Source organism: Atta colombica, unplaced genomic scaffold, assembly GCF_001594045.1.
Source record: "Atta colombica isolate Treedump-2 unplaced genomic scaffold, Acol1.0 scaffold21, whole genome shotgun sequence".
Lineage (NCBI taxonomy): Eukaryota > Metazoa > Arthropoda > Insecta > Hymenoptera > Formicidae > Atta > Atta colombica.
Genome location: NW_017259305.1, coordinates 2,458,946 through 2,472,678, shown reverse-complemented (window position 1 = coordinate 2,472,678; position 13,733 = coordinate 2,458,946). Strand labels below are relative to the sequence as shown.

General features: G+C 31.5%; 1 protein-coding gene across 2 annotated transcripts in view; it reads left to right on the top strand.

Moving 5' to 3' along the window:
- The window catches only part of LOC108687608 (calcium-binding mitochondrial carrier protein Aralar1), a 173,157-nt gene that overhangs the window by 82,733 nt on the left and 76,691 nt on the right, over window positions 1-13,733 (top strand). For both annotated transcript variants that reach the window (XM_018193461.1, XM_018193462.1), the window contains 2 exons: window positions 5,708-5,767; window positions 8,561-8,703. In XM_018193461.1, coding sequence (XP_018048950.1) covers window positions 5,708-5,767; window positions 8,561-8,703 — 203 coding nt within the window. The remainder of the gene's footprint in view (window positions 1-5,707; window positions 5,768-8,560; window positions 8,704-13,733) is intronic.

Here is a 13,733-nt window from a genome sequence, read left to right as displayed (position 1 = left end):
GAACAATAAATAAATCCAATAAATTTTTACTCAAGATTGCACCTTGGTCACACTGTTAAATTAACCCCACCTTGAAAGAAATGTTTCACGATTCCTGCATGCACGCTGACGCGCAGGGAATAATACTCGACCTTTAGGTCGAAAGAAAATACTTTGAACTTCGAATAGATGGCAGCTTAAATCCCATTTAAAAGAAGATTTTAAAAATACAAAGTCTCAAACTTTTATAGTACATATCGATCATATCAGATACATCGATCTGATCTGTGACATATGTTTTATCACATTAACCTTTTGTTTGCGGTAGAGACAACATGGTTACAGATTATTTAAAAGACTCTAGAATACTAAATCGTAACATTATATATTCACAATAGTTCAAAATTGTTTAATCAGGTTTCAAGTCTCTAGATATAATATATACAACAAATAATTGATAATTGAGACAAACAAAAATTTTTTTTAAGAATTTGACTACAAAGGTTTCCGTCAACGATCGCAAAACTTTTACCGAATTAATTGATTTTGTAACCAAACGAATCACACAAATCATGGTTCAATCGAAAAAAGACATCGAACATATCATGTAAGAAAAAAAAGAAAAACATCTATCGCTTTTTATATATTTGTCCTCGCACTAAGAATTTTCATTTTATTCTATCGGCTGAAGAGCACTAAGTCAAGTATGTAACGTCCCGTTTTTGAACATATATATGTAATTCATTAATTCAATTGTAAATTTTATCTAACAATATTACTCGTTTTTTAAATTATTTACCTTGAATTGATTAGTAAATCACTTTTATGACTTAAAGCTGTTTTCTTTTTAAGAGACATAGTCAACACACACTTGACCCAAAACGACACATCGCTTTTCATTTATAATTTTGTTCAAACTTAATTGACAAACTTCACCTCTGATAGGGAGGAGAGTTAGAGTGTGACAAGTACGATTTTGACGAATTTAACGATATTAGATTGTATACGCAAACCAGTTCATATCATTTTGTTCTTTGACACCTTTAACTAAAATCTTTTAAAAGATTAGATATTAACAGTTTAGATATCAATAGTTCCTACACACACTGCACATATCGCCATTTCCATTTAAATGTGGTGAAATGTATTCGAGTGTTAAACTGTATTGATTTGTATCTCCTAAAAGCAGCCTAAAATGTAGTTAACTAACAGTCAGTTGTGCTTAGTTGATTTTCAGTCGCCTTTTAAAAGTCAACTAATAGTCAGCAAATAGTCGACTGCTGTAGATTATAAGGCGACTGTTACGACTTTAGGTTAACTAGGAACAGCCGACTGAGAAAAATCATAAGTCAGAAAATAATCTCTCGTGTTGTGTGGAATAATATTTTCTATAATGAATTATTCGTTTTTAAAAAGAATTTTTTTTTTTTTTTTTTTTTTAAATTTTGCAGCATTGAGATCGTTTATTAAACATATTAGTTATACAAAGATTACTAGTTATAAATAATTTATTATAATTATTAATAATTGGATTGAAAAAAAATATGAAGTTTATACAAAGAGAATATATCTCGTACAAAAATAGCATAACATTTTAAATATAATTAACTCTTTCAATTTTCTTTATAAATTAAGTTCTTAAACGAAAATCAATTTTAAAGACAATAGGTTTCCTTTTAAAGACAAATATTTCTTCTTCACAAATGCATATTATAATTAATTGTTAATAGAAAAAGAAAGGAGCTACGAGCCGAGCAAGTTGTATATGCTAACAATATATTTCTGAAGTATACAACTAACAAATGTTTCGACTCCTATTGGGTCATTATCAATGTTGATATAACGTTATAAATTTAAAATTGTACTTAAGTCGCAGTAACATCAGTACTTATCACTAAACGCAAATTTCTATGCCTAAACAATCTTTCAAAGTAATAATTGATGAAAATGAATGGTCGAAAATGGTCATCAAATCATGATGTCATTATATCATCTTGAAACATTGTCAGTGATAATATTAATGAGTATAAGTGATAATAATTAACAAAAGTAGCCGGTAAAGTGTGCATATCCTGATTATAATACGAATCATATAATTATGTATATTAATGAATAATTATTGTAAATTTGATTTTTTATTCAAGATATAAAAATATGTATTATATAATTATATATAAAATATGTATTATATATTTAATTTTAATTTTCATATTTTTAATTTTATATATTGTATCTACTTACTTTTGCTTTAAGAGTGTTACATGTTACTCATTATGATAATAACTTTCTTCAGTAACTAATGATAAAAAGTTTAATTAATGATAAAAAGCTACTCTTCAAAGTGACTTTTTCAAGCACAAATTTAGTGTGTACCCAAGTAGCACACAGCGCTTACAAAGCGTTAACAAAACACTGCTGTTTCTTATGTAGTTATTGTTACATTCATTAAAAAATTGCAACGTTGTTATTATAAATGTACGACTGTAATAATAAAAATTACTTTCCCTGCTTTTTTTATACAAATGTATCTTTTATGTTCCTTTTTAATTGATTCATAAAATAAGAAAATAATCATAGAAAGATTTTTAATTATAGAAATTTAAACTTTGGATGGTCAGTTTTTTAAATATATCAAATAAGTATTGATTAATAAACTAATTTATAGAATATCTGAAATTAAATTTGAAGAAGTCTTAAGAGTTAACTATGAATGTAGACATAAATTATAGTTAGAATTACTTTTTTCATTAACTTAATCTTATTCCTTTTCTTAATCTGTAATTGTTACTTAACTTGATCTACGGCATACAATACTTGTTTTTCTGTTGGATTTATATTGACTGCGGTACTAGTGGTGCACCGCAACCAACGATAAAATGCAAATCTCACAGTTGTTAATCTGTAACTTTTTCGTTAATGCCATGACTCTAAATGATCTCCGAAAGATTTTAGCATTCGTTCGTTGATTGTTAAAAAATTATTAAAATCAAAATAAACAATTCAACTCCGATGACTTTGACCTTCATTTACATTATGAAAGTCATGACACTGAATGACTTTCAAAAAATTTTAGCAGTCACTCGCCGAACGTTAAAATGTTATTAAAAATGAAATAGAGAGTTCAACTCCAACAACGACGTATGTTGCCAAGGTCATTATCTCGAGTATCTTTTAAAGGATTTTGACAGTCACTCGTTAAATAAATAATCATTAAAAAGTTAAAAAGTTAAATGAACAATTGACCTTGACATACGTTGCGAAGATCATGATCCCGAATGATTTTCGCAAGATTTTAGCTATCAGCTATCATTTGTACAAAATTATTAAATGCAGTATATTACTCAATTCCGTAGCTCTTGATTTTGACATATATTGTCATGATCATGACCCTGAGTGATCTTCGAAGAATTTTGACAATCGCTTGTTGATTGTTAGATTATTGTAAGAAATTATTAAAAAGTAAAACCAACAACTCAGCTCCGGTAACTTGACCTTTATACGTTATGAAGATCATGATACCGAATCACCTTCGGAAAATTTAACAGTTACTCGTCGCTTAAAAAAGTTATTAAAAATGAAATGGAATTTAACTCCAATGACTTTGACTCTGATATATATTGTCATGACTTTGAGTGATCAGAAGGTTTTAGCAGTTGGTCGTTGTTTGTTAAAATTATTAAAAAATAAAATAAAAAATCGAGATTGACTAAAGTCCGAAACGTAATCCATGGGCTGGGCAGACAACACCGATATTAATATTTAATGACAATGACAATAACGTTTCTTAAAATTTTAAACAAAGTTTGGAGTTTGTCGCAATATCTCTCTGCTCGTAGCACATAGAAAAAAAATAAAGATACTCTTATTATACAATTCGAGTACAAGTTATTGATTGAACATACAATTTAATCGGGACATTGGGATATAATAATCGAGAACTCGAAAAACTCATCGATCCACATAAAAATACGGTGATTTCCGCTACGTGTTCTCAAGACACTATCGTGTCTCTGGATCCAAGGTGTACCGCGTAGAGATCGCACGATCAGATTTACGCTTCTTCAGGATGCTTGATTAAGAATCCGATGATGCGACTTCCACGTGGTATATCTTGACTAATGCTATTACCAGCGATATAAAAATTTTGAAATATTAATTAATGTATAACTAAAAAAGATCTTGACTAAAAAGGGTTTGTAACCAATGTTTCGAAAATGTAAGTTACAAGAATATCTAATAAAAAATGAGGAAGTTCTATTTAAAAAATTTTAAATGTTAACCTTGACCTGACTTTAAAGGCATCTTCTCAGGATCAACTAAGGTCACTAACTGCTTTCCCTCTTGAATAAAAATCATTTTATTTGAAACATTTTTATTTTAAACTTAGAGATTTTGAAAAAATTGACTGAATAAATTAAAATGATCCGTCTTGTATATACAGGATGAAGAATTTAAAACACATGAATAACTCACTTGTTTTCAACATTAGAAGGAAACCTAACAAAAGTTGCATGATTTCAAGAGGGAATTTTGGTCATATTATCTTTCTTTTAGTTGGTGCTAAAAAGATATGAAAGTTATCTTCATTTTACTAAACGAAATTGTACACATATGATTTTTTTAACACAATATAGTTCTTTTAATTTTTTTGCATATAAAAGTATTAAAGTAGTGATATCAAAAAATCAATAGTTTACAAGATATTTTATACTTCATTCTGTCACATGTTGACATAAAATAAATTTCGTAAATTATTAATTTTTTTATAATTATGCCTTATTATGAGCAGAATAATGATATGAATCAATTGATGGAAAGAAAACACATAATTATTTTTAAAAATATGTATGCAAAATCGATAATTTTTAAAGCAACTATGTATTTTCTATCCACTAATTGACTTATCTGTATATCGTGTCAAAATAGAGAGTTACAAATTTTTATCTCGGAAACACAGCATTAATGAGAAAAATTGTTCAGACAAAAGTTGTAGGGTTCAAAAAGGTCTATTTATTGATCTTATCAATTTAACTTTAGGTGGTATTGCTAAGGTCAGGTTAAGGTCATCGATTTTTTAAAATAGAACACCTGACTTTTGTTTTCAGAATTTAATAGCCGATGTCGAGAATTTTCCAAAACTATAAGAAAATATTTTTTAATTAAGTACTTTTTTTAATTAAGTACTTTTTAAGTTATGATGCTCGAAAGTTATACCGCCGGCATTAACATTACCCAAGGTATCTACTCAAGGTATCCTCAAGGGATCGATGTTAAAATCTCTTGATTGTTCAAGATCATTGTCAAAGCCATTAGAGATTATATCTCTTATTTTTATTTTTACGTAAAAATGAATTTTTAGTGCAACCTTCTGTATTGTAACCTTCAAATATCATAATTCGAAAAGTACTCAATAAAAAATAACTTTATTATAGTGTTTTAGAAAGTTCTCAACATTAGCTATTAGATTTTGGATCAAAAGTAGGATATTCTGTTTAAAAATCGATATAACCTTGATCTTGGTAACGCCAGTCAAAATCAAACTGATAAGATCAATAAATAAATCTTTTTGAATCTTACAACTTTTGCCTGAACAATTTTCTCAATAATATCCTTTTTGAGATAAAAATTTATAACGCTTTATTTTGGACACTCGATAATATTTTAAAAATATTTTTTCGACAATTAAAGAACAATTAATGTTAATATCTTTCATCTTATCATGTTACAGGGTTCCTCAGGGTATTTAAAGCGTGCAAATACTGAACGGCTCCATGAAATTTTTAACCAGGTAAATGAAAAGTGCTTGAATATAAATTATTAGGATTATGTTTGAACTTTCAGCGATTTTTACAATAATATTTTTAATAATTAAAAATATTTATCATTGTTTATTAATTATTAACTATCAAATTTTCTTCTTTTTCTCTCAATCAATTATTTATGCTCAATCATTTCTCTAGTAAAGAATTATATTTTATTTCGTTAAGAAAAATTAATCATTTTTAATAAATTGTAATTAGTGAAATTAGAGCTTAAATTTTCAACATTTTTATATTGTTATTTTATAACTCAAATTGTCAATATAATTTTTTTTATTATAATTTCAGTTTTTGGATTTTTCTTAAAAATATCTACTAATATTAGATGTACAATTTTGCTTCCGCCGTTTTTTTCCGAAATTCGAGCTTTTATTGTAAAAAACTGGTTATACATTTATGATTCAAAGTATTGTCCATCGCTGGCCACTACTTTCTTCCATCTTTCGGGTAGCGTACGAATCCCGCGTCGAAAAAACTGGTCATCTTTTGAGGCTATCCACGAATCGATCCCATTTTTTACTTCTTCATAAGACCGGAAGTGCTGTCAGGCTGTGTGCCATTGATCGAAACAAGTGATAGTCAGAGGGAGCAACGTCTGGAGAATACGGCGGGTGGGGTAGGACTTCCTATTTCAACGTTTCCAAGTATGTCTTGACCACTTTCGCAACATGGGATCGAGCATTGTCATGCTGCAAAATCACTTTATCGTGTCTCTCGTTGTATTGCGGCCGTTTGTCTTTCAATGCTCAGCTCAAACGCATCAATTGCGTTCGATACCGATCGCCTGTGATTATTTCAGTCAGTTTTAACAGTTCATAATACACTACGCCGAGCTGATCCCACCAAATACAGAGCATGACCTTGGAGCCGTGAATATTCGGTTTGGCCGTCGACGTGGAAGCATGGCCGGGAACTCCCCATGATTTTCTGCGCTTGGGATCGTAATGAATCCATTTTTCGTCCCCAGTCACAATGCGATGCAGAAATCCCTTCCATCTTTGCCTTTCAAGCAGCTGTTCACAAGCAAACAAACGCCGTTCAACATCTCTCGGCTTCAATTCGTACGGCACCCAATTTCCTTGCCTTCTGAATCATTCCCATGGCTTTGAGGCGTTTTGAAATGGCTTGTTGAGTCACTCCCAATGATCGTGCCAAATCTTCTTGATTTTGAGTCTTGCTCAAGTAATGCCTCCAATTCTGCATCTTCGAAAACCTTCTCTTTTCTACCGCTATGCCGGTCTTCAACATCAAAATCACCGTTCTTGAAGCGTTGAAACCACTCACGATACGTACTTTCACTAATAGCGGCCTCACCATAAGTATTTGAGAGCATTCGATGAGCGGCCTCAGCCGCAGATTTCTTCATATTGAAGCAAAAAATTAAAACCTCCCGCAAATGACGAGAATTTGGTTCGTAAACTGACATTTTCAATCGAGAATAACTTTATGATGCAGACACAAATCGACTAATGTTTCTATGGGGTTATGTTGACAGATGTCCAAATTTATTATATGACGTCTATGATCTATTATATTTATTTCGACCACCACTTACCGCCAAAGCCATCTATAGGAAAACGGCGGAAGCAAAGTTGTACACCTAATAAAATTTAATAAATACTAGTAGAATAACTTTTTGTTATTATTTATTAATTATTTTTTTAATTATTATAAATTAAGACTACTAGTTTATAAATATGCACAGTACACATACATACAGAATGTCTTCCTAGAGAGGGTGCTTCCCAGAGTACCTCTGTTACAAGGCAATATCTCCGTTAATGATATGCTAAGATACTTAAGGAAGAAATTGTTTGGTTCGAAAGGACATATATTATGGATGGGAATTATTTCCTTTTCAAGATCATATTTTGAGAGTCTTCAAGGTCATCGATATATTTTTTAAATAGAATTACATTAAATAGAATTATTTTTACATTGTAGCTGAGGTCAAGGTAGCGAATCCAATGGTCTATAATACCGTGACCTTGAGTATGAAAAATTCAGAAATTTTGAGGAATGGGTGCGAATAATGAAATAAGTACAATAGAAAGTTTGGCATAAACAATTTATTGTAATAAGTGTTCAAAATTGTTTCCATGGATAGGAAAAGGAAATCTGATTCCTTGGCCGCCACGTTTTCCTGATATTAATCCCCTAGATTTCTTTCTATGGGGCTTTATCAAAGAGAAAGTTTTTTCGACAAAGCTTACTACGACACGAAAATGATGACATGAAAAAAAGAATCCGACAAACTTGTGCTGCTATAACATCCCAAATATTCGCAGATGTGTTCGTTTAATACTCGAATTAATGTTTAGAAGTCCAAATTTGGAAACAATTTTGAATACTTATTATAAATTTTTTTATGCCAAACTTTCTATTGTTTCTACTTATTTCATTATTCGCACTTCAAAATTTCTGGATTTTTCATACTCAAGATCACATGAAGATCATGATATCATAGATCATTGGATTTATTTTGACCTCAGCTATTATTATGCTATAATGATAAAAATATGTAGTTTTATTTAAAAAAATATCAATGATCTTGAAGGCTCTCAAAATATAATCTTGAAAATATGAAATCTGAAAAAGAAATAATAAAGAAATAAATCCCACCACAATGTGTCCCTTTGAACGAAACAATTTCTTCCTTGGGCATTTTCGCGTATCATTAATGATACCGGAGATATTGTCTTGTAACAGAGTTACTGGGACATCCTGTATACAAAAAATTTGTTTTTTTTGTGAAATTACAGTACGCCTCACAGGAGAAGAATGGCGAGAGGTTCATGACTGCGTCTGACTTTGTACGCAGTTATCTTGGCCTTTACACGGATGCTGATTATAATCCCGATTCTGTCAATTTACTTGCTGGTATCGTTGATACTAGCAAGGATGGGTAAGTTGTACATCGATAACGTATTTAAGAAAGACATCGTTATTGTACAATCGTGGACACAGAAGTTGTTACATAGAGGTGTAATATCTTTATTTCTATCTGATCTCACTTTTCAAAATTTGGAAAAAATAAATAGAGTTTTTATGTTATTGTCCTCCAAAGAGTTCTAGAATTCTCTATCAATTTTAGAAAAAGTTCGTCGATTAAAGCGAAAATACTAATTTGAAGTAGGGGAGTGGCCAACTTTACGATTTGAAAGGTTAATTTCTTATCTTTCACTTAATGTCTCGATAGAATCGATAAAATTTTTTGGATGGAGGGGGTGAGAAGGGGTTATCAGATTCTCAAGAAAATACCGGATTTCCGAAGAAATAAATAAAATTTTTTTTTTTTAGCTTTTCGGCATTCTGTTATGAGTTATGATAGCCTCTCAAAGAATTCTAACGATTATCTTTAATGATCTTAACAATCAAAGAGCTATGATTGCTAACAAAAAAATTTTAGTGCCTTGAAGTAGAAAAATTTGAAATCTAAGATAGTGATGAATTTTGATACGAAACGTATCTCATCTCTGTTTTCGTGTCATTTACCGACAAATTTTACGAGATCACTATCTTTTGTTTTTTCATGTCTTGGTCTCGCATCAATATCGAGACTAAAGCAGTTAGCTCGCAATCATTCATCCTAATCTAATCGTGCTTGATTTACGCAATTGTCCAGGAACTGCTTTTTTTACTAATTAAGAATCTATTAATTAAATATGTGTAAACATTTTAAACATTTATTTAAACAATTATAACATTTATTTATAACATTTTAAACATTTATTTCAATGTTTATTTTTATATATTTATTTATTTTTATGTTTAAACATTTATTGCGTCTAACAAATTATTTGCTGAATCTCAAGTTAACCAAGAATTTAAGCATAATAACCATTTAAGCATAATAACCAGCCGATTCATTAGTTAATCTATTCCGATGTTATCTTATTAGTGAAGCTTTGGAAAATAAACATTTAGCTGGAAGTTGCATTGCTAAAAAGTCTCTAGCCAAGCGGGATAAGTTTGGATAGGTTTTTGCCTACGTCATCATATTATAATATCTTCGTCCGTGTAGCATGTTCTGCAGAAAAGTAATTATCAATTTCTTGTTTCCAGCGTTGATGTAGATTACTTTGCTCGATAAAAACTTTCCGTGTTTTAAACAAACTGTTCAATTGTATCGAATCCTCGTCAGATGATATGTTTTCATCAATTAGAATTGTACGAGGGCAAGTCAATAAGTTCTTAGAAAATCTGTCAAAGCATTCGCAATGTCATGTCACAAATGTTATTACTTTTTGACAAGTAGCATCTCTTAGCTGATTACTGTCAAATTTTGAATTGAATTTATCGCGTGGTTTCATTTCTGTAGACGATTAAAGCACAACCTTTGTACAATATTTTTTGCAAAATGGAAAAAAGTTTCAGTGATCAAACATCTACATATGAAAGGTTATATTTAATGCCGAAAGAAATCAAAGCCGAGTTGGATAATATTCATAGCACATCTGCATCAGCGTTTGCGACTGTATACAATTGAGTGAATGAATTTAAACGTGATCGTACATCCACATGTGATGCACGTCATTCGGGACGTCCAATTGAAGCTACTATGCCAGAAATTATCGATAAGTCCACGATATTGTTTTGATTGATCGACAAGTGAAAGTGCGCGAGCTTGTTGAGGCCTCAGGTATATCACATGCATAGTGATTTCAATTTTGCATGAACAATTGGGTATGAAAAAGCTATCGGCAAGATGAGTGCCGCGTTTGCGGCATGTGGACCATAAGCGCGACCGTGCGACAATTTCAAAACAATGTTTGGAAATGTTTCAACGTAATTCAGATGAATTTCTGCGTCGATTCATTACTATGGATTCATTTCACACCCGAGACGAAGGAACAGTCAAAACAATGGATTTCACCGGGTGAACCAACTTCGAAGAAGGCAAAGATCGTAAAGTCGGCCAGAAAGGTGATAGCCACAGTTTTTTGGGATGCACGCGGTATAATTCATATCGATAACCTTCCATCGAAACAAACAATCAATGGCGATTACTACGCAGCCTTATTGGACCGTTTCAACAACATTTTAAAGAAAAAACGTTCCCATTGAGCGAAGAAGAAAGTGCTTTTCCATCAAGATAATGCACGGGTTCACCACATGCCCGACATCGATTTCTATTCCAAATTCAATTCCGCTATGAATTGCTTCCCCATCCAGCACATTCGCCAAATTTAGCCCTCTGCCCTGTTTCCTGTTTTCAAACCTGAAGAAATTTGGAGGAAAGAGATTCACTCAGAGAGCAGCTCATCGCCAAAACAGAGGCTTATTTTTTATTGAAGGGTTGAATAAATCATATTATTCGGACGGTTTGAAAAAGTTGGAGAATCGTTGGATTAAGTGCATCGAGCTGAAGACAATGTTGAGAAATAAAAATGAATCGATCAAAAAAAATGTGTTTTACTATATTTTTCTAAAAACTTATTGATTTGCTCTCGTATCATTATTTAATATGTTATTTACATCCTTATTTCAATAGTGCTCTTTATAAATTTTCTCAAATTTTTTCAACAAAGCATTAGCCATTTCTTTTCCCTATTTAGTAAGTTTAAAAAATTTGTAAAGTCTCTTTTTTATAGCGTGGATCAGAAATTAAAACAATGCAGTATATGTAATTCATTTTTCTATAATGTTTTACAAGTTTATCTCGAGCAGCAATCAGTACTTCTTGAATATTATAATATTAATATATTATTATTTCTGCGAAAGAAGTGAACCGGTGACTTGCTGCATCCTTCGGAACAATCAGTAATCAGAAGGAACAATATCCGAAGAATACGGCGGGTGCGGTAAAATATCCCATTTGAGCGTATTTTTTTGCGACTTTAGCGACATGAGGCCGAGCGTTATCATGAAGAAGAATAATTTTATCATGGCTTTGCTCGTATTTTGCCCGTTTTTCTCGCAATGCAGGGCTCAAACGAATCAATTGTAGCCGATACCGATCGCCCGTAATGGAATCGTCAGGTTTCAGCAGCTCATAGTAACAAGACCCTTTTGGTCCCATCAGATACAGAGCATGATCTTCGAATCATGAATGTTCGGCCGGTGTGATATTGACCGAGCTTAGCGTAATATTTTTTCTTTTTGGGGTTGTCGTAGAATATCCACTTCTCATCTCCAGTCACAATCCGATGCAAAAAACCTTCTCTGTGGTCTTTGAATCAGCTGTTCGCAAGTGAAAAATCTTCACTTTTCAACGTCTCTCGGTTTCAATTCATAAGGCATCCAATTTCCTTGTTTTTAAATCATTCCATGGCTCTCAATCGTACAGAAACGGCTTGTTGAGTTATTCCCAATGATTCTGCAAGCTCCTTTTACATTTGATCTTCTTCGAGTAATGCCTTTAATTCTTTGTTTTCGAATTTTTTTGGCTATCCAGAGCGAGACTTGTCTTCAACGCTGAAATCTCCATCCTTGAAACGTCGAAACCATTCCCTACATGATTTATCAGTTGGAGCAGTGTCATCATAAACTTCGACAAGCATTCGGGCTTCAGCCGCACTTTTCTTCCAATTAAAGCAGAAAATCAAAACCTCCCGCAAATTCTGCTTGGTTAACACAAAATTCGATTCAAACACAGTAAAAATCAAGGTTTTTGTATGAAACTCAAAGCGATATTAAACTGAATATTATTAGCAAATGTTTAACCTCTCTGAAACCGCCAAAATCAGCTGTCACTATGAACCATTCACAACAATTGGAGCCATCTTTAGGGAAACGGATCGAACTAATTTGTACTCCCAATACTAACACTCTTCCCCCTTCAATCAACAGAAAATACAAAAAAAAAAATTTTCCAGCTCCTTATTTTCTTGATGATGCTTTGATCCTTTTCTCTACTCTCAAAGAAAAATATGAAAATAATAAGAAGAATATCTAATCTATCAATATACTTTCTAATAATTTTCTCATCCTTTGATGAATTTTTTTCACTTTCAGTTTTGAGAGAAATAGTTTGTGAACTTATTATCGGTTACGATTCCGGAAAACATGCAATGCTTTTTACAATTAGGAGAAAATTTTTCTCTACCTAATAAAAATAAGAAGAACATCATATTTGAATGTATAAAAAGCATTGAAAGTAGCACATAAAACTTTCCATTGAGAATAGGATTAACATCACAAATCACTTTATTCCTATACTCAACAAAATAGTTTTCCCTCCTCTAACATTGACGACAAGCTTAAACAGCTGGAGTTACTAAGAATTTTATTCACTCTAATCCGAACGTTATTTTTATACACGCTGACAAAGGCAATGCCACAGTTGTACTTGACAGAGACATATACAGGGTGGGCCAAAAGTCTGGATACACCCAAATACATATCTCATAACGATTCATTTTTAGAAAAAAAATGTTTTTTACAAAAGTTGTAAGGCTTAAAAAAACGCATTCAACGATAGTTATTTAACCTAGGATGGCATTGTCAAGGTCAATATTGTTTAGGATCATATCCTGAATAACATTTGTTAAGATCAAGATTACTGGAGATTGTTTCTCTTATTTTCATTTTTGCACTGAAATTTCATTTTTATGTAACAACATTCAAGAGGTTTTAGCCGTCGGTTGGACATTTTGCGTAATGCTCTTAGGATTATACAATCTAGCTTCCTTTCTATAGAATATCATGATGGAAAACAGACAGTTACGTAAAAAACAGTTTTCAACTAGTTGAGCGTCTTAAAGACATTAAAATTGATAGCAATTATGATTTATTTTCTATGAATTAATTTCATTAGACTTTGTCTCGCTTTTTACAAATATCTCATTAGATATTGTGATGAATTGCATCGAAAAAAACTGGACTTTTATCTCCAAAAAATGTTGTATTCCTAAAACAGAATTCCTCTTGGTACGGTTTGCTAAATTCTACTTATTTGACAAAAAAATTTATAAATAATTCTTTGGCACCCAT